This window comes from Aotus nancymaae, unplaced genomic scaffold (assembly GCF_030222135.1).
Source record: "Aotus nancymaae isolate 86718 unplaced genomic scaffold, 86718_ANA_hifiasm-v0.15.2.pri h1tg000059l, whole genome shotgun sequence".
Taxonomy (NCBI): Eukaryota; Metazoa; Chordata; class Mammalia; order Primates; family Aotidae; genus Aotus; species Aotus nancymaae.
In genome coordinates, this window is record NW_026988473.1 from 77,049,934 (window position 1) to 77,070,687 (window position 20,754).

General features: G+C 40.1%; 1 protein-coding gene, 1 non-coding gene and 1 pseudogene across 5 annotated transcripts in view; all 3 read left to right on the forward strand.

Moving 5' to 3' along the window:
* MED17 (mediator complex subunit 17) overlaps positions 1–19,138 on the forward strand; it is a 30,108-nt gene extending 10,970 nt beyond the window's left edge. Inside the window, exons 7-13 of one of the 4 annotated variants that reach the window (XM_064365420.1) lie at positions 749–879; positions 1,865–2,049; positions 5,001–5,138; positions 10,597–10,714; positions 12,885–12,941; positions 15,249–15,398; positions 16,891–19,138. In XM_064365420.1, coding sequence (XP_064221490.1) covers positions 749–879; positions 1,865–2,049; positions 5,001–5,138; positions 10,597–10,714; positions 12,885–12,941; positions 15,249–15,398; positions 16,891–16,908 — 797 coding nt within the window. In that variant the 3' untranslated portion in view covers positions 16,909–19,138. Of the gene's footprint in view, positions 1–748; positions 880–1,864; positions 2,050–5,000; positions 5,139–10,596; positions 10,715–12,884; positions 13,045–15,248; positions 15,528–16,890 lie in introns of those variants that run through there. The other 3 variants (XM_064365418.1, XM_064365419.1, XM_064365417.1) reach the window with 3 other exon arrangements.
* Positions 1,538–1,638, forward strand: LOC135270341 (small nucleolar RNA U13). The gene has a single exon (XR_010338499.1). It is a non-coding gene; the product is annotated as a small nucleolar RNA U13 (small nucleolar RNA).
* Positions 11,082–11,244, forward strand: LOC135270369 (U4 spliceosomal RNA; annotated as a pseudogene).
* Positions 19,139–20,754: the final 1,616 nt, after the last annotated feature.

Consider the following 20,754-nt stretch of genomic DNA (forward strand, 5'->3'; position numbering starts at 1 on the left):
AGAAAAAATGTGCACTAGCATAGCTACATTTATTTAGCAACAGTTGCTTTGAAGGGAGATTGTCTAAATGAGAGGCCAGTTTAAAAATGTTTACTCTCACGCTTGTCATCCCAGCACCATGGGAGGCCAAGGTGGGGGTATCACTTCAGGTTGGGAGTTTGAAACTAGCGTGGTCAACATGGTGAAATTCAGTCTTTACTAAAACAAACAAACAAAAAATTTTTTTTGAAGTTTACTCATAATATTTTCAAATTTGTAGAAACTGGATTTTAATTATATTGTTCAAAAGCAGGTAGACTTGTCTGGGGATGAGTTTGTATTTAGCTTTGCACTTGTTTTTTATGTAAATTCTAAGGGCGATCATCTTAGAATGAAATAGGTTTTAACGGTGAGAAATTCCATCCTACTTCTTATGGGAGCAGGGAAGACTGACTGTCTTCTACTCAGTAAGACTGGATACCAACTCTTATTTTAAAGGAAAAAGCAATATATGGCATTTTTCACCAGTCTTGAGCCACAGCTCGAGGGCAGCAGCCATAGTATATGTCAACAGAATTTGAATTATTGAAATACATGGTAGTTTATTATATTCATGAATCGTCGTCTTGATATACAAATGTTAAGCATGAGGCCTGATCTTTAAGTTTAGAATGTATCTTTTGAAAATGAACTATGATTATACTTTATGAAGACAGTTTGTACCTTGCCATATTTTATTCACATCTGTCCTCCTCCTTTTTATAAATAGACTTGCAGTTATCTATTTCTTTGTGCCATTCCTCAAATGATAAGAAATCCCAAAAATTCGCTACTGAGAAGCAAAGTCCGGAGGACCACCTTTATGTCTTAGAGCATAATTTACATCTGCTGATTAGAGAGGTAAGGAAATAAATGTTTTCTTGCATTGTGGTGAGCACGTGCAGGGCAGTGAGTATGCACAAAGCCCCCCTCCTCTGCTGAGTCTTGATTATTGACATAGCAACAGCATCACTGTCTAATATGAAAGATCCTTGCTGTGTGCTAGGGGAATACAGATAATCAGAATACTGTCACTGTTCCAAGCATACCTTCTACTGGTAGAGAGATGCAAGTTTTAAAGTAGAGGTGTAAGAAACATGATGTTCAAGTTCAGAGGGAAGGGTGATTCTGACTGGGAGAGATAATGGAAAATGTCTTACCAGAGTCTGTGAAGAGACTAGTTTTATTTTAGGACATCTTCTACTTACAGATTATCTACAACTGTTTCCAGGGTGCTGGTTCACAGGCCAGGGTAATTTCAAAGGAATATCCTGTGAAATTTCATAGAAGTATGTATTACAGCCTCCCCTGCCCCATCCAAAATCTGATTCAGTTGATTGTCATGATGCAAGAATTGTTTTTAAAAAGCTCATCAGGAGGTTCAGATAGGCAGCCAGGTTTGGGAACCTCTAATCTAGGATATAGTGAAAGAACTATTTACTGATTGCATGTGTTCTATTTATGAGACTCAGAGAAGAGGATTGTTTTACATTTTAAAACTTTTAAAATAAAGCTTGAGATCCTTTTGCGGTTCAAAAGCATGATTGGGTTTTCATGTTCATGTGTGAGTTGGGGCTCCCTCAAACCTTATTAGGATGTCGGCACATTACCCATTTCACATGAGAAAAGTAAAAAAATTACAACTTGAGAAGGACCCTTCTCTGCACAGACTTGCATTATGTGTGACCTGTTAGATGCTTGCGTTTTTCTCCATGTCAGGATTCTTTTCATATGTGGTTCAAATCCATTCCTTTCAGTGTTTCAAGATGTGACCCATGTTTTGATTAAATATTATGTAGCATTTAGTATGTGGGTATTGGTTATTTAAAATGGCTGTTTTTGTTAGTTTCATAAACAGACCTTGAGTTCCATCATGATGCCTCATCCAGCAAGTGCACCTTTCGGCCACAAGAGAATGAGACTTTCGGGTCCGCAAGCTTTTGATAAAAATGAAATTAATTCATTACAGTCCAGTGAAGGGCTTCTGGAAAAAATAATTAAACAAGCAAAGCATATTTTTCTAAGGAGTAGGTAAGGTTGAACAAAGTTATTGTTTTCTGTTTTTTCTTTGAAATTACTTTCCGTTTTCTTCTATTATTTCATATACTTTTTTGGAATGCTTTAACTTTTTTTTTTTTAGGGAGAGGAAGTGTAAGAGTTTATTTGCCGACATAGACTGGGTCCTGTCAAGTCTGGGGAAGACTTAGATCCACGTCTGATCTAACAGTGTATTCTTTTTAACACTGTCACTTTTTTGCAAAGACAACTGACTAGGAGAAATGTGCTTTATGACAGCATACTTTCTTCAGTAACCCAGCCATAAGATACTTGTTTCTGAACTGATTTAAATCTTTTTGTTGAAGGTTGCTGTATTTTTTATTTCTTGCACATTTTAGAGTTTGGAGGATACGCTCCTTTATGTTGACTTATTTGATCTTTGTTCTTTGGGACAGGCAGTATTAACCTTGTTTTTACTGATAAAATTGAGGCTTAAAGAAGTTACGCACCTTGCTCAAGGTTACACAGCTAAAAAGTTGCAGAACCAGGATTCGTGCCCAGGTCTATGTAACTCCCAAAACTGTTTGTTTTTTTCTTTTATATACATTGCTTATAAAATAACATGGCATGAGTACATACAAATGTATCTTTTTCAATGCTAAAGGGTGCTTTTCTATTTTATTATTGGTACTTAGTGAAAAGGCCTGTTTTTACTTCATTTGTAATTATGCATTGGTAGTACTCCAGAAGTTCAGGCATGGGCATTGTCGTTAAATAGATGATGTTTTATTTTTGGTTTCCAGTATTTTTCTTATTAATGCAGTCTTTTTAGTGTATTAGTTTGTAGTCTTAGAGTAGAAATTTAGGTCCTTCAGCTTTTAGTAAAAGGAATTTTTGCTAAAAAGGGAGACATTTTAGAGAAGACAGCGTGATGCAGTGAGAAGAGCAGTGGACTTGGGTGAGAGGTGTGTCAGCCAAGGCTCAGCCACTTGCTGGGGAACTTTGAGCAAAACATTTAGTGTCTGTGGCCCCCCGTTTACTCCCCTGTCAGTATTAGGTATAGGAGTGGGGTCTTAGGGTCATAGTAAACAGTGTATGTAGAAGTATCTTCGAAGTAATAAAGTATCATATGACAGGTTACTGTTACCGCTAATAACAGTTCAATTTAAAAAGGTGATAATTTGAGTAGATTATTAATCTTGCAAATTTCTGATTGACCATAAATTTAAATAATCCCCAAAATAAATGATCAGCATGAAAATAGCTGTCTTTAGAACCATTATAAATTTCAGAGTAGTAAGTGTAGCCTTGGAAGCAGCAAAGCTTTAAAAACATTACTTCTTTCTGGTGTTCAAAAAGCTTAGTGAAGAAAAAAAGACTGTGACTGGGCATGGTGGCTCACGCGTATAGTCCTTACACTTTAGGAGGTTGAGATGGAAGGCTTGCTTGAGCCCAAGGGTTTGAGACCAGCCTGGGCAACACAGTGAGACCTTGTCTCTACGAGAAGTTTTTTTGAGTTGAAGTCTTGCTGTGTCACCCAGGTTGGAGTGCAGTGGCATAGCTCACTGCAACCTCTGCCTCCCGGGTTCAAGTGATCATCCCACCTCAGCCTCCCAAGTAGCTGGGATTGTAAGTGTGCACCACCATGCCTGGCTAATTTTTGTATTTTTAGTAGGGACGAGGTTTCACCGTGTTGACCAGGCTGGTCTCAAACTTCTGACTTCAAGTGATCCGCCCACCTTGGCCTCCCAAAGTGCTGGGATTATAGGCATGAGCCACTGCCTAGTCAGGAAATCTTTTAAAAATCAGCTGCTTGGGTGGTAGCTCATGCCTGTAATCTCAGCACTCTGGGAGGCCAGGCATATCCCTTGAGTCCAGGAATTTGAGACCAGCCTGGGCAACATGGCCCATCTCTACAAAAAAACATTTAAAAAAGTAGCCGGGTGTGGTGGTATGCACTTGTAGTCCCAGCTCTGGGAGGCTGAGTCTGGAAGATTGCATGAGCCTGGGATGTCGAGGCTGCAGTGAGCTGTGGTGACACCACTGCGCTCCAGTTGGGGTAACAGAGTGAAACCATGTCCATAAAAAGAAAAAAGACTGATGTGTATGATGCCATGCACAGTGAGATCTCTTGACATGTAATATATTTTTATGTATAATATATTTTTATGTATTTATGCTTTGGTTCTAAGCTTTGGCTGTTGATTAGTGTGTATAAGTTTACTGGCTTTGGAATTAATTGCCAGGTTTTTGGCTCTGGATTTAGACTCCCAGATTTTGTATCCCAATTTATAGCCATGTGGCCGTGGGCAAATTGCTGAACATTGCTAAACTTTTTTCTCTTCTAAAAATAGAAATAATAGTGCCTACCTAAGAAACAGAGTTGTTAGTAAGATTAAATAATACAATTCATGGAAGCACTTAGTATAATACTTGCCGTATAATGAACACTTGATGAATCTTATTTCTCATTTGTATTGATGATATTTTTCTTTTTTGGACTATAAGGTTTTGATTGTGCAAAAAATCTCCAGCTTCTCTTCAATTTGATTGTAATTTCAATACAGTAATGAGTCTAGTTGTGGGTATGCCACAAGTCATTTATTACCAAGGATCAAATACTGACATTTATGAATGATTCATATTGGGTTTATACCCTAGACTATCCTTACTCTTTTCCTGATAAGCTTTCCTGAGTGGAAGAAAACGAATGAGTTAAAGGGAATAAACCCATCATGAATCATGATAATCAGGAGTGTGTGATGAGTGTGTATTAGAGTGTGAAGCTGAGAACCTACACCTTCAAGCAGTGTGAAAGGGTTCTTAGAACTACCTCTACCTTCATTTAAAGTCTGCTTTACACTTAGTGTTAGTTCTAAAAAGTAGTTATCTAGTTTTAAAATTTTCATAAAACTGATGAATCATTTATATTCCTATCATTTTGTGTGATAACTTAAAGCTTTTTAACCTCTTGTGTTTAAAAGAACTGCAGCAACCATTGACAGCTTAGCAAGCCGAATTGAGGATCCTCAGATACAGGCTCATTGGTCAAATATCAATGATGTTTATGAATCCAGTGTGAAAGTTTTAATCACATCACAAGGCTATGAGCAAATATGCAAGTAAGTGGCCAAAATAAAAGTTTTGTATTTAATATGTTAACTTGCTTTTAATGTATTGATGTTTGCTGAGTAATTATATTAAGTATTTGGTTTTTATTTGCTAGGGTGGCATAACATTTCTGTAAATTATATCAACTGTAGAGTTTTTTTTTAATAAGTGGAGTCTCACTCTTTTACCCAGGTTGGAGTACAGTGGTGATCATAGCTGACTGCAGCCTCGAACTCCTGGGTTTAAGGAATTCTTCTGCCTCAGTCTCCTGAGTAGCTGGGACTATAGGCGTGTACCTAAGAAACAGGTCTATGTTGCCCATGCTGGTCTTGAGCTTCTGGATTCAAGCAGTCCTCCTGTTTTGGCCTCCCAAAATGCTGGGATTACAGGCTTGAACCGCCACTCCCAGCCAGTTTTTTTGATGGCAGTTAGTTCTTAGGAGAAAATTCAAAAAGTCTGTTTTTAAACATTGTAAGAATGAGAGGTAAGAATGTCTAAAAAATAGTCTCTATTAGGTAAATGTCACATATTTGAGCTGGGGTAAACAGTGAACCCCAGCACTGAGCAGAAAGCTGCCTTACCTCTTGAGACTCCAGGTCTGCTTCAGTTCTTGCCTAATGGCTATACGGTAAGTCTAGTATATTTGAAGTGAATAGGGTCATTTGTATTCTAGCCTATACTCTCCATGTTATGCTTAAAACAGCTGAAGTTTTACAGCTCTCAGGACCTGGTGTCGATCCTGGGTCTAATCCAGATCATGATTATGCCCTAAAAACTGGGTTGATAACTGTGTGTCTGTGAAGGAGATAAGATGGTTTTTGTCCCCAGCCTTCATAGGGAGTCTGCTTGATATACATTCACAAATCACAAGTTAATACAATTGGCTAGTAAGCCATCAAAGGACTTTTTAGTCTACCTTTTGAGCCTCTGTGAAATTTAACACCTGACATTTATCAGGGTCTGTGACTACTTTTTTTTTTTTTTTTTTTTTTGAGAGAGAGTTTCGCTCTTGTTACCCAGGCTGGAGTGCAATGGCGCAATCTCGGCTCACTGCAACCTCCGCCTCCTGGGTTCAGGCAATTCTCCTGCCTCAGCCTCCTGAGTAGCTGGGATTAGAGGCACGCGCCACCATGCCCAGCTAATTTTTTGTATTTTTTTTTTAGTAGAGACAGGGTTTCACCATGTTGACCAGGATGGTCTCGATCTCTTGACCTCGTGATCCACCCGCCTTGGCCTCCCAAAGTGCTGGGATTACAGGCGTGAGCCACCGCGCTCGGCTGTGACTATTTTTAAAGTGTTAGTTGCTTTCTTTCCTTTTTGTCTCAATTTGTGTTTTTGAGATGGTGTCTTACAATGCTGTTGTCCAGGCTGATCTCGAACTCCTGGGCTCAAGCAGTCCTCCCGCCTTAGCCCCCTGTGTAGCTGGAACTACAGGTGCGCACTACCGTACCCTTCTTAGTTGCTTTATTTCAGACAGACTTAAGTAGCCACACTAAAGCAAAACTTACTGTGAAACACAAAATAGCCACCCTTAGGAGTAGGGGCAGAAAATACATTTATAATCCTTTTTTTTTTTTTTTGAGATGCAGTCTCGCTCTGTTGCCCAAGCTAGAGTTTTATTGAAAGTCTTGGCCCACTGCAGCCTCTGCCTCCTGGGTTCAAGCAATTCTCCCCCCTCAGCCTCCTGAGTACCTGGGACTACAGATGCGTGCCACCACACCTGGCTAATTTCTGTATTTTTAATAGAGACGGGGTTTCACTGTGTTGGCCAGGCTGGTCTTAAACTCCTGACCTCATGATCTGCCCTCCTCAGCCTCCCAAAGTGCTGGGATTACAGGCGTGAACCACTGTACCCAGCCTTATAATGCTATTTTTTTCTTTCTTTTTGATTTTTCCTATGTACAGTCATTCCCAATATAATGCTGTTTTTAAATGCAGAGGTTTTAATTCACTTAAAAAATGAAAAATAGGTAAGTGTGAGTTTAGATGTAGAGTATGAAAAGAATACACAATGGGAAGGAAATTAGCCTTGAAACTTTCAGAGAAAGATGATGGAGTAAAGCAGAATCATAGAGTTTCCTTCCCCTATATCTAAAGAAATAATAAAATAATTGGGGTGATTGGGGATGGGGTGGGAGAAAGTAGGCGTCAAACATAGATGAAAAAAGTTTGGATTGCATTTTTAACCATTAAGACTGGGTGATGGAATTATAGGCTTTCGTTATACTTCTGTTGGTGTTTATTTACTTGCCAATAAGCCTTTTGCCCTCCTACTGTTTGTGTTTAAAATTTTCATAATAAAAAGTGAAGAGAGAGTGAGTGCAGTGGAAAAGAAAAGAGGAAGTTATCATCATTGAATTGTTTATACTAGAACTGAGACTAAAGCTGGGATTATGGTTACAGGTCCCCATGTACACGTTCTAAACTTCCATGAAGGAAGGTTCGTGATAATGTAGCCTTGACAGACTCAGGAATGAAGGAGGAGTAGAAGGCAGTAGTAGAATGCTCTTTTCCTCATCTTCTATAGCTGGTGTATTAGGATTCTCTAGAGGGACAGAACTAATGGAATAGATACATATATGTAAAGGGGAGTTTATTAAGTATTAACTCACAGGATCACAAAGTCCCACAATAGGCAGTCTGCAGGCTGAGGAGCAAGGAGAGCCAGTCTGAGTTCCAAAACTGAAGAACTTGGAGTCCGATGTTTGAGGGCGGGAAGCATTCAGCACGGGAGAAGGATGTAGGCTGGGAGGCTAGGCCAGTCTCTCTTTTCACATTTTTCTGCCTGTTCATATTCTGGCTGTGCTGGCATCTGATTAGATTGTGCCTACCCAGATTAAGGGCAGGTCTGCCTTTCTCAGCCCACTGACTCAAGTGTTAATCTCCTTTGGCAACACCCTCACAGACATGCCCAGGACCAATACTTTGTGTCCTTTAATCCAATCAGGTTGACACTCTTAACTATCACAGCTGGGCTCAACTTACCCTATTGAAAGTTGAAAATAATTCTCAGAACTCCTTTGGATTCATTTAATAACAATTTCTTGTACATCTTTCTAGGAAAGACTGTATTTACAAGCATGCATGTCCTACCTGTACCTGTACCCTACCTCTCTTTAAAAAATTTTTTTTTTTACATATACGAGTAGAAGACATGTAACCCTACCTCTCATGCAGTTTTGTATGCTTTTTAAAAAACATATAATACATACAACAAAATCCACCATTTTAAAGTGAACACAGTTCAGTGTTTTTTAGTATATTCCCTGTTTTGTAACTGTCATCATTATCTAATTGTGGAACATTTCCATCTCCCCAAAAAGAAACTCTATGTATTAGCAATCATTTGGAATTTACCTGCCTTTTAAACTCAGTAGTGTTTTTTTTTAGTAGTTCAGCTTATGCAGGTAGGCTTAATGATCAGAAGAAAATGGGATCAATTAGGAAAAACTGTATACAAGAAATGCTTTACAGAGTAGGAGATTCTTTTTATGTGGACTGTTTTAACAAGGTTTAAAATATGTGATTGTTCTGCATTCTTCTGAGTTAAAATTAATCCTGTGGCCATAAGGTCCAGAAATGCAGACAAGTACATATAATAAATAATTTATTGCTCAGTAGTAGTATATTAGTGAGTAAACATTATTTTGTTAGCACATAGATCTACCGCATTTTCTTACAGCATTATTGTATTTTATTATACGTCCCAAACTTTTAATCAGTCTTCTGTTGTTGAACATTTTTGTTGAGTACCAGCAAAATAATTTGCACACGTACAGGTATATCTGTCTATAGGGTAAAGTCCTACAAGTATAATTTCTGAGTTAAAAGAGAAGGACATTTGGCGGGCCTGGTGGCTCATGCCTGTAATCCCAACATTTTGGGAGGCTGAGGTAGGCAGATCACTTGAGGCCAGGTGTTCAAGGCCAGTGTGGCCAACATGGTGAAACCCTGTCCCTACTAAAAATAGAAAGATTAGCTGGGCGTGGTGATAGTGCCTATAGTTCTAGCTACTTAGGAGGCAGAAGTGGAAGAATTATTTGAACCCGGGAGACAGGTTGCAGTGAGCTGAGGTTGTGCAGCTGCACTCCAGCCTGGGTGATAGAGTGAGACTCTGTCTCAAAAAAAGATAAGGACATTTACATTTTAATTGGTACTGTCAAATTGTTCCTCAAAGTGGTTGCCAAAAGTATGCAGCTACCAATGTTGAGTGGTAAGAGTCCCTGTTCCTTCACACCTTGTTTTAAGAAAAGAATTTTAAAATATGGGGTAGATTTATATGTCTTTAAGCCTTTTGAGTTTTTATTTGAGAAAACAATGTAAACTTTAGTTTATCAAAATTACAAACTTAAGCCAGGCATTGTGGCAAATACCTGAAGTCCCAGCTTCTCTGGAGGCTCAGGATTTCAAGGATGCAATGTGCTGTGATTTCTTAAATTTTTAGCAGTTTTTTTGGGAAGATTACAGTGATCTGCTTGTTATTTACTGGCTTTTATATGAGTTTTTTATTTGACCTAAGCCAAATTAATGGAGTACATGTAGTCTGGCTTGTTTGCTCATTATTTCAGCAGGAGAAGGTAAAGAATTAATAAAACCATTTCTCTTTCTGTATGATAATTTACTCTTTGATTAACACTGGCTCTAATCCCTTGGAAACTTGATAAGGAAAGATGTCATCTGTATTAATAGTAAAAATGATCTCAAATTGGTAAAATGCATCTGAACTGGAGAAATTTTAAATAACTGATGGGAATGCCTTTGGACTTCGCTGGCTGGTGGTGACTTTTAAAGCTGATCTTGTCTTGTGGAAACCATGCCTATATAGTTGTTACAAGAGCTTATGGCTCCTGTTAAGGCAGGTCCCACATATATCCAATGTGGATCTCATCTTGCAACAAAGGTATTTTACTTCTATATAGACAGTTGCATGGCCTGCTGGCAAGCTGTGGTCTCTCCAAATCCTCTGGGTAGACGGGTACTCAGTGTGGTCTGTTGTATTCTGGAGTAAGTCTGCTTAGTTGAACCAAAGAAGACTCCTGCATCTCCTTCATGAATGTTTGTGTGGGTTATTAAAACTTTTTTTTTTTTGGCCAGGTGCGGCGGCTCACACCTGTAATCTCAGCACTTTGGGAGGCCGAGGCAGGTAGATCACTTGAGGTCAGGAGTTTGAGACCAGCCTGGCCAACATGGGGAAACCCCATCTTTACTAAAAATACAAAAATTAGCCGGGCGCGGTGGTGGGCGCCTGTAATCTCAGCTACTTGGGAGGCTGAGGCAGGAGAATCCCTTGAACCCGGGAGGCGGAGGTTGCAGTGAGCTAAGATCATACCACTGCACTCCAGCCTGGGCAACAGACTGAGACTCTGTCTCAAAACAAAGAAATACTTTTTAATTTGATGTTGAGGTTTATTGTTTATAATACTGTATAATTTTGAACATCTCTGAATTTTAGTATATGTGTCTATAAAGGTCCATCCAGCTGCAGTTGAATATTGGAGTTGAGCAGATTCGGGTTGTACACAGAGATGGAAGAGTAATTACACTGTCTTATCAGGAGCAGGAGCTACAGGATTTCCTTCTGTCTCAGGTACAGTTGCAGATTGTGTCGTAAGCCTCCTTCTTTTCATAGCTACTTAAATAACAAATTGGTCAAGAAGTAGTTAAAATGTAATAAATTAAGAAAATTTTTTTACAGTAGAAATTAAATTCCGTTTAATTTCTAATGCACATTTTACAACCTGTTGGTTAATTGAAAGTGCTGATAAACTGTCCTAGGTTTTCACGTTGTTTGTGTTGAGATGAAGGACCAGTTCTGAGACTAGCAAGTTTTTTCCCTGATGTCATATTTGTGAAGATTTACAACATCTGTAGGGTTTACAACATCTCCAGAGTAGAGAATTATTAACCTGAAGAAAACTAGAGAAAGGGAGATCGTATATAAAACGATAATGACCAGCTTTGTGCAGCGGCAGTATTGTAGCCAATGAGGTTTATCCGAGGCGCGATTATTGCTAATTGAAAACTTTTCCCAATACCCCGCCACGACGACTTGAAATGTAGTCGGCATTGGCAATTTTTGGAGACTGAATTATATTAAAAAAAAAACAAAATAAACAGAAAAAACCTATAATGACCATTATCCTTAATAAATGAAGTGGTTTAATCATAAGTCCAAGGGGCAGTATAGAAAGTGATGGGTTTGAGGCGGGGTATGGTGATTTGCGCCTATAATCCCAGCACTTTGGGAGGCTGAAGCAAGAGGATTGCTTCAGGTCAGGAGTTCAAAACCGGCCTGGGCAACATAGCCACACCCTTGTCTCTCTACAAAACTAGAAAATTGGGTGGGTGTGTTGGTATGTACCTATAGACATAGCTATTAGGGAGGCTGAGACAGGAGAGTTGCCTGAGTCCAGGTGTTCTAGGTTACAGTGAGCTATGATTGGTCCCACTGTATTCAGCCCAGGGTGACAACAGGATATCATTTTTTTTTTTAAAAAAATAATTGCTTTGTGACATCGGACAAATTTCTAGCCCTTTCTTTTTATATGTAACAACATTTTTCCTAATTTCTTCATGGATTTTTTTAATGACCCAGTGAAATACTGAATTGTGAGATAAAGCATAGGTTTTTGACATACTAATGCAAGATACTTTCCACCCTAGAAGCAATCATCTTATATACTGATTTGCTTCTTTGGTGCCAAGTAAATAAAATTCATTTGTTAGGTATGGCAGCTCTTGGCTAACTACAGCCAAATTGGCTTTGGTCACCTTAAGCACACACACAGAAGTATATTAGAACACTACTGAGTAGGTACCAGAATCAGTGGAAGATCTAGAGAACAAGGCTTGCAGATGGGTAGGGATTAAGGCTAGATACAAGAATCATGGCCAGGGGAATGGCACTAAGGCTGTCCCAGCACTACTGCCTTCAGCCCGGGTGACGGAATGCATTCTAAATTGCCCTTATTGTATCAGTCAGAGTCTTAACAAGAAATAGGTGGCACGCTCAGGATGATAATTTTAGGAGGGCCTAGTTACTAAAGATCTATTTACAAAGGGGTAGGTACAGGAGAGCCAACAGGGATAGTGTGGTAATCTGCTGCCAGTAGTAGTAACCAGGTAACCAGACCCCAGGGGCTTAGTGGTCACCATTCCTAGGCCAAAGTTAGGAGGAAGGACAGGTTACAGGAACTGTAAGGGGACAGTCATGTAGAGCAATCCATCTTGAGAAGACCATTAGCCAGTCAAGAGATACAGCCAGCCTAGACAACCTCACAGGGAGGGTGCCAGGAGAATAAATACACTGACTCCACTCTTCCTTGCCATCCTGCTGCCTCCCACTGGATGGCTCCCATTATCTGAATCCAGCCCTAAGCCAGAGGATGTAAGAAGCTATTAATGTAACCACGTGTGTCAGCCTCCCAGGGCAGAAAATAAGGTAGACAGCGGATTTGAAGGGGCAAATGTCGCACCATATTCAGTGATCTAGACAGGAGTCTGCAGTTGGCCAAATTTATATCATGTGTCTGTGCTTAAGTTGCCAGTGGGCAGGAGAAGCAAGTGTCAGGCAACTTTAGTGGAAGGTGGGTTCCTATTCCCTCTCGCTAAGCTATACACAGGAGGATTCCTTAGACCTAAGGTAGTGTTGCTGTACTAGTCAGTGAGCACCCCAACAAAATGCTTTATGGTCATGATGTCAGGTCACTGCAAATATCTCTGCTGATTGTCAGTCAAGTGTCCTTTTTCGTTCACAGATGTCACAGCACCAGGTACATGCAGTTCAGCAGCTCGCCAAGGTTATGGGCTGGCAGGTACTGAGCTTCAGTAATCATGTGGGACTTGGGCTCATAGAGAGCATTGGCAATGCATCTGCCATCACGGTGGCCTCCCCGAATGGTGACTATGCTATTTCAGGTACTTCCTGCTGCTCTGAATGAGAAGGGACCGTTGGGAGTTTGGCTTTAACGTTTAGCTTTAATAATTAAATGTCTCTGTAATAAATTGGTTAGTGTTGTATTTACACTGAATATTTATTTGATCATAGCTATTATTCAGAGCAAGAGATTATTATTTCTCTTTCTAGTATTTGTAAAAAAATGTTTAAATTGGCAGCACATTTTCCTCAGATAGTTGAAAAGTGTCATCAGCATTGTTACTCCTGCAGTTCCAAACTTTAATGGATAAAAACTTTAAAAAAATGTACTGCTGCAAACACGGGAAGAAAAATATCTGATCCTAAAAAGAGTAAAGGGATGGAGCAGAGAGGAGAAGTATTTTAATTAATTTATTTATTTGTTTTTGTTACGGAGTCTCATTCTGTTGCTCAGGCTGGAGTGCAGTGGTGTTATCTCTGCTCACCGCAACCTCCACCTCCCATGTTCAAGCAATTCTCCCACCTCAGCCACCTGAGTAGCTGGAACTAGAGGCGCCCACCATCACACCTGACTAATTTTTGTATTTTACGTAGAGATGGAGTTTTGCCATGTTGGCCAGGCTGGTCTCGAACTCCTAACCTCAGGTGATCTGCCTGCTTTGGCCTCCCAAAGTGCTGGGATTACAGGCGTGAGCCAATGCGCCCAGCTGAGGAGAAGTATTTTATTAAGCACCTACTATGAGTAGGCACTTTATAGACACTTGCATGAGTATTATTACATAACTTAAATTTATATTTGAAGCACTTAACGATTTTAGCATGATCTTTGTTTCTAATATCTGCTCTGAACTGCTTTAAAGATATAATCATGTGTTGCATAACGACAGGGACAGGTTCTGAGAAATGTGTTGTTAGAGGATTTCATCGCATGGTAATAGCATGCACTTACACAGCCCTAGATGGTACAGCCTACTACATACACATCTGGGCTACGTGGCATAGCCTGTTGCTCTTAGGTTACAAACCTGTACAGCGTACTGCTGTACTGAATGCTATAGACAGCTGTAAAACAATGGTATTTGTGTATCTAAACATAGAAAAAGTACAGTAGGCTGGGCACAGTGGCTCACACCTGTAATCTCAGCACTTTGGGAGGCTAAGGTGGGTGGATCACGAGGTCAGGAGAATGAGACCAGCCTGACCAATGTGGAGAAACCCCATCTCTACTAAAAATACAAAATTAGCCAGGCATGGTGGCCCATGCCTGAATCCCAGCTACTTGGGAGGCTGAGGCAGGAGAATCCCTTGAACTCAGGAGGCGGAGGTGATAGTGAGCCGAGATAGCGCCATTGCACTCCAGCCTGGGTAACAAGAGCAAAACTCTGTCTCAAAAAAAGAAAGAAAGAAAAGGTACAGTAAAAATATGATATAACTTATGGGACTACCATTATATATGCCATCTGTCATTGACTGAAATGTTATACAGCTTATGACTATGTTTGAAAGAGTGGCTAGTTGGAAATATTTCCCCACAGGATCACAGCTTGTGAATCGGCAAGCTTGTTCATTGCTGGATCTTTATTGCTAGGAATTTCAAAATACCCTTTTCTTTTCCCAAGTAATAGTTAAAACCTCATTAAAACCTGAAGTTCTTAATTCAGAATAATCTTTCCTTCATCCCTTTCAGTCCTGATTTTAAGTGGTTGAGGTTTCATTACATATTAGGCATGTATTAACCAATTCATTGAATGACCTGTATCATCAAATGAATGTACTGAAAAGAATAGGTGGAAGTGCCAGGTGTGGTGGCTCATGCCTATAATCCCAGCCCTTTGGGAGGCTAAGGTGGAAGGATTGCTTGAGCCCAGGAGTTTGAGACCAGCCCTGGCAACACAGTGAGACCCTGTCTTTAACCGCTACCCCCAAAAAAGCTTTGTATGTTTTTCAGTGCTGCATGTGGAAACAAAAGAGATGATTTCCTGAAAATAGGACATTTGACATTCCTAGGTCAAAACTCATCTTTGTGGTACAAATAATAATTCATGAGTATTTATATCAGTGTCTTATATAGAAGTTAGAATTTTTTTTCTTGCATGTTGAAACTGAAAAAGCACTTTTTAATAAGAATGTTCAAGTTGACAGACAAAGCTTTTGTATTCACAGTAGAATGAAGTTGTGGGATTCACCTTTGTTATTTCAAGTTTGGTAAACTAGAGTGTGTTGCTATTTTTGTTTTTCTCCACAGTTCGTAATGGACCTGAAAGTGGCAGCAAAATTATGGTTCAGTTTCCCCGTAATCAGTGTAAAGACCTTCCAAAAAGTGATGTTTTACAAGACACCAAATGGAGTCATCTTCGTGGGCCATTCAAAGAAGTTCATTGGAATAAAATGGAAGGTCGAAACTTTGTTTATAAAATGGAGCTGCTTATGTCTGCACTTAGTCCTTGTCTACTATGATTTTTCCCAGAAGTTTCCAGAAACTTTGACTTGAAATGTTTGCAGATCAACTATAAGCACAAAGAATTTTAAAAATAATAATTAGGAAATGTGTATTTAGCACATTGAGTGCTTTCACTTTATAAATGACAAGAGCTTTGAAATGCAGAAGTTTATGTACAGTTGTATATGCAGTAATGGCAAGATGTACAATAATACATTTTTCATGCAGTTGAAAATATTACTAACTTAAGGGTTTGGATTTGCTTTTTTAAATATTCCTTCTTTGATGTTGACATCAAATAAAGTGTGTGGTTAAAAAAATCTCCAAATACTTTTTTTTCCCCCAAATACTTTTTTTTGAGATGACGTCTCACTCTGTAGTCCAGGCTGGAGTGCAGCGGTGTGGTCATGGCTCACACAGCCTCCACCTCCCGGGCTTAGGTGATCCTCCTGTCTCAGCCTTCTGAGTCTCCTACTCTCTAAACTCTTGATAACCTCTTCCTCCAGTTGTCTCCTTTAAGTTTGCCCGGGTCTAACCTCCATAGGTAATTTAGGAACATCCTTAGAAAGGACAGCTGAAGGCATAGGAGGTAGATTATCTCTTTAGGGCATCCTTGAGTCTTTTCGGTCTGTTCTCCCGCTTGAATGACCTCACCAGTTGAGACGCTTAGTGCATGACTCATGCCCAGCCTTCCACCTGGGATTCTCCAGCCTCCACCCAGCAGCCCTGGATTGCTTTCTCCAATTAAGGCGCCTTTCCATTAGCTCTCCGCTTTTTCAAAGGGAAAAAACTGATGGATTAATGGATTATTTTTTCCAAGGAACTTGTTTGCACTTCTTGGAAATAGTGCCTAAAGTGTGTGCCCATTAGTAAGAGAGAGATTTAGCTTTATGAGCCTTTTGCTACCACCGAAAGAAATACCATATAGGTGAGGTCTCCTTATAAGTAAGGCTTTCAGTTTTTAAAACAGACATTCTGCTTTAACAATTTGTAAGATGACTGTGCAGTAATAAAATTTCTTTGTATTTCTCCACCATTTTTTCATTAAAGAAAAATGAAGGCCAGGCACAGTGGCTAATGCCTGTAACCCCAGCACTTTGGGAGGCCAAGGCAGGCAGATCACAAGGTCAGGAGATGGAGACCATCCTGGCCAACATGGTGAAACCCTGTCTCAACTAAAATACAAAAAAAACTAGCTGGGCGTGGTGGCGCATGCATGTAGTCCCAGCTACTTGGGAGGCTGAGGCAGGAGAATTGCTTGAACCTGGGAGGTAGAGGTTGCAGTGAGCCGAGATCACGCCACTGCACTCCAGCCTGGCAACAGAGCAAGACGAACTCAAAAAAAAAAAAAAAAAAATAGTAGAAACTAAAGCAAATGTGTAGGAAAATGGTAGCTTAGTTGCTGTGGTAGCAATTCTTGTGCCTTGTGTTTGTTTATATTTTCTAGTTTAGTGTTTTAACCTGAATTTCCTGGAGTTTGAAGGATGTGCCATGGAAACCTGGGAGACAGTTTGAAGAAAAGCAATTAGTCCCTCAACAAGTGAGGAGCTGTGTTTGAATCTTGGCTCTACTACTGGCTTGCTGTATGAACTTGGCAAGGCTTCCCTCTGAACCTGTTTCCTTATATATAAATGAGGATAGAGATGCCTCCTCTGCTAACCTCAGTGGTGGTTGAGAGGTTTCAATAAGGTTGGTAACGAATGTTAAATTCTAAAGTGGTACATAAATATAAAGCATTATGTAAGTGTGCTTCTAAGAGTCAAGCCAATTAGAAAGAATGGTTAAGACACCAGCTGTATTTATTAGGAGAAAGTATTTCAGAATGTCCTGCATTCATATTTGTGTGATGTTTTATATATGGTGAAGATATTGAGTGCTTTTCATCAAATTTCTTTGCTGGAATACCATCAAATCAAAATGATACCCTGATTATCTCATGTTGATCAGGAATTGTAATTGGCCCTTAAATGCTGGGATTACAGGTAAGAGCCACTGCACCCGGGTTCCTTAGGTATTGTTGAATAAAAACAGGGACAAGTGAACTATTTAGTAAGTTCACTTTGTTTAGTTGGAAAAAAAAATCTGATCAGAACATGAGGTACCTGAGGGAAAAATATTTTTAGGACAGAACTACCTGGACAAGCACTCGCCTGTAACGTCAAAGGAATTTAACCTACCTATGTGTGTGAGATGGAGCAGGTGTGTTATTATTAACAAAAATAATAGATATTTTTGTTAAGGCCTGTGGGCGCCCCGAGCATGAAAATAAAGGAAAAACCTTGAATTCCGTTGAGGGAATTTCTGGGGTAGTCCTGAGAAGTAAACAAGCAACTTGGTAAGCAAGAAGATAATGATAGCTTAAAACAATTGCCAAGGAAGTTAAGAGTTGAGATGCTTGGTTCCCTATAGAAACTACAGATAACATCTTAAAATATGTCCCTGGGTTCTTTTCAGAAACTCAGATCCCCAAGTGTATTTGCTGGCATGTAGACCGATAAGCCGGGACTCAGGACAACTTGGGACTGCTGTTCTTTGTTCTAAATTTCTTCTTAAGGGGCCTGGAGGAGGTCATGCCCATGAGCTGGAGCTAACATTCTAACTCAGAGTTTTAGACAAAGCTCCTCCTTAGCCAATTGCAAATCAGAAAATTTTTGAATGCACGTATGGCCTATAGGTCCCTGCTTCAAGATGTCCCATCTTTGAGATCAAACCAATGTATAGCCACCATGTATTGATTACGACTTTGGCTGTAACCTCTGCCTCTCCACCTTTTTGGTTTTTTTGGGGGGTTTTCTTTTTTTTTGAGACAGGGTCTTGTTACCCAAGCTGGAGTGCAGTAGTGCAATCAACTGCTCATTGCAACCTCAACCTCCTGGGTTCAAGTAGTCCTTCTGCCTCAGACTCTTAAATAGCTGGGACTATAGGTATACACCCCCATATCTGTCTAATTTTTTAAATTTTTTTGTAGAGTCAGGGTCTCACTGTGTTGGCCAGGCTGGTCTCAAACCAGCTCAAGGGATACTCTCACCTTGGCCTTCCAAAGTGCCAGAATTACAGGTGGGAACCCCTGTACCTGGCCTTGCCTCCCACCTTTAAACCCCTTACCTGTAAGCCGCTGGGGAGTCGGAGTTCTTGCTCGATGCCCTACAGTGAATGCTTCACTTTCTCTTGGTGCAATCCCAGTGTCAGTGCTTGGCCTTGCTGTGCCGGGTGAGCAGACCCCAGTTGGGTTTGATAGTGTGTACTTTGTAAGACCAAATCTAACACTAGAACTTCAGGTTTATTTTATGTTATCAGTACCCTCTCTTCCACCAACACCCAATCTCCGATGCATTTTATGTAAAACCCACCAAAATTGTGGAACATTGACTCTGAATTCCCTAAAAGACTAAGAGATTCACGGGAGATAGAGTTGAATGCATTACTTAACAGGAGGAAGCCATCTTGGTTAAAGAAACTAGTCTGATAAAATAGAAAGTTTGCCTGAGATGATTTTTGTATATATCATTTGAAATAAAAATTAATTTTTCAATGAATAATTACAGTGTATTCAAACAAACCCATCTGAGCACAGTGGCTTATGCCTGTAATTCCCACACTTTGGGAGGTTGAGGCAGGCGCATTACCTGAGGTCAGGAGTTCGAGACCAGCCTGGCCAACATGGTGAAACCCTGTCTCTACTAAAGTACAAAAATTAGCCGGGTGTGGTGGCATACACCTGTAATCCCAGCTTCTTGGCAGGCTGAGGCAGGAGAATTGCTTGAACCCAGGTGGCAGTGATTGCAGTGAGCTGAGATGGCGCCACTGCACTCCAGCCTGGATGACAAGAGTAAAACTCTGTTAAAAAAAAAATTATAGTGTATTCATACTGTGGACTGCATTGTGCAGGCAAGAAGAATGAAGTTTTGGAATAGGTAGACATGAAATAATGCCAAAGACATAGTAAGGAAAGACTGGCGAGTTGTAATATATATGATAGAATCTCATTTGACTAAAAAGAAAATAGGTTAAATATGTGTATTTGGCATATATATACACACAGATATGCTCATATGTGCGTGAACAAGTCTAGAAGGATACACACCAAATTTGACTGTTTCTTTTGGATTGAGGGAAGGAGAGAGAACTTTTACTTTGTTTTTTGTTAATTAACTCTAGCCAAAGATAACTTTTACTTTAATATATATATAGACTTTAGTGCCATTTGAATTTTAAAGAAAAATTTACCACCTCTGTAATTAAGCCAAACCAAAAATACCCACTTAACTTTAAAGGGTAGTGGAAATAGTCACCTCAGCAACCATGTTGTCCTCAAGAACTGGAAAAGCTGACAGCCAGGTTGGGTGGATTCAGGGGTGCAGAGAGGCACAAGACCTGGCAACTCATGCTATTCATTAGTGGGAATTGAGTTGGGGATCAAAAGGATTTAAGGATTTGTTCTGCTTTTAGTAAACTATGGATGTGTCTCATGCTTCATGGAAACTGGGCAGAAGAAACCTATGTTGCATATGTAAAAGCTGAAGCCAGTGAGAGGGTTTCCACTTCCCCCAGTATCCTCTCCAGTGATATCAAGGAGGCAGCATCTGAATCACGTCTCTGGGGTGTCACCCTCTCCTACTCGGCTCCTTGGTCCTGGTTACATCTCCAGCATTCTATTCTGCCATTTCTTCTCAATCCTTGTTACACTCACCCAGCTCTTTTTGTCTTCTTGCCTGGGGCAAGATATCCCGATAACCTTCTCTCTCACTGCCTTTGCTTCTCACCTTTGTGAGGTATTGCTTCAAGTCAGAGTAAGCCCAAAGCCCTCTCAGGTATTTACCATCTTACATGGGCTTCCGAGGACATGAGCTCTCCCTGCCTACCTGGAACACCGTGAAATGAGAAAGTACAATAAATACCCTTTGGGATTCTAGGATCATAATCTTTGAAAGGACAGTCTGTCGAGAAAGCATGTGTGTTCTGTAGAGTGTCTTATCCACTGCTGAATGAGTGGTAGCGTTGTCAAATCCTACTTTCAGCCCATTCCAGAAGCAGGAAGAATGTTACTGAATTACAGTTAATATTCTGGAAGCATAAATTTCAAATTGGTCTTCTGGTAACAGCTGGGAAGGGTGGTGCTGATAAGGTGTAGTTTTTCTGAATTGCTAAGTAATGTTTACCGGTAGAACCAGTGCACGTAGTTGCATTGTCACTTAAAATATGTGCCAGACCCAGCTGCTGGCGATTGAGGGTTTTCTTATGCTCACCCTGACTGGACATAGCATCCAGAGCCTCTGAGTTCTCAGCAGGATTGGGTGCACACACAAAGGAC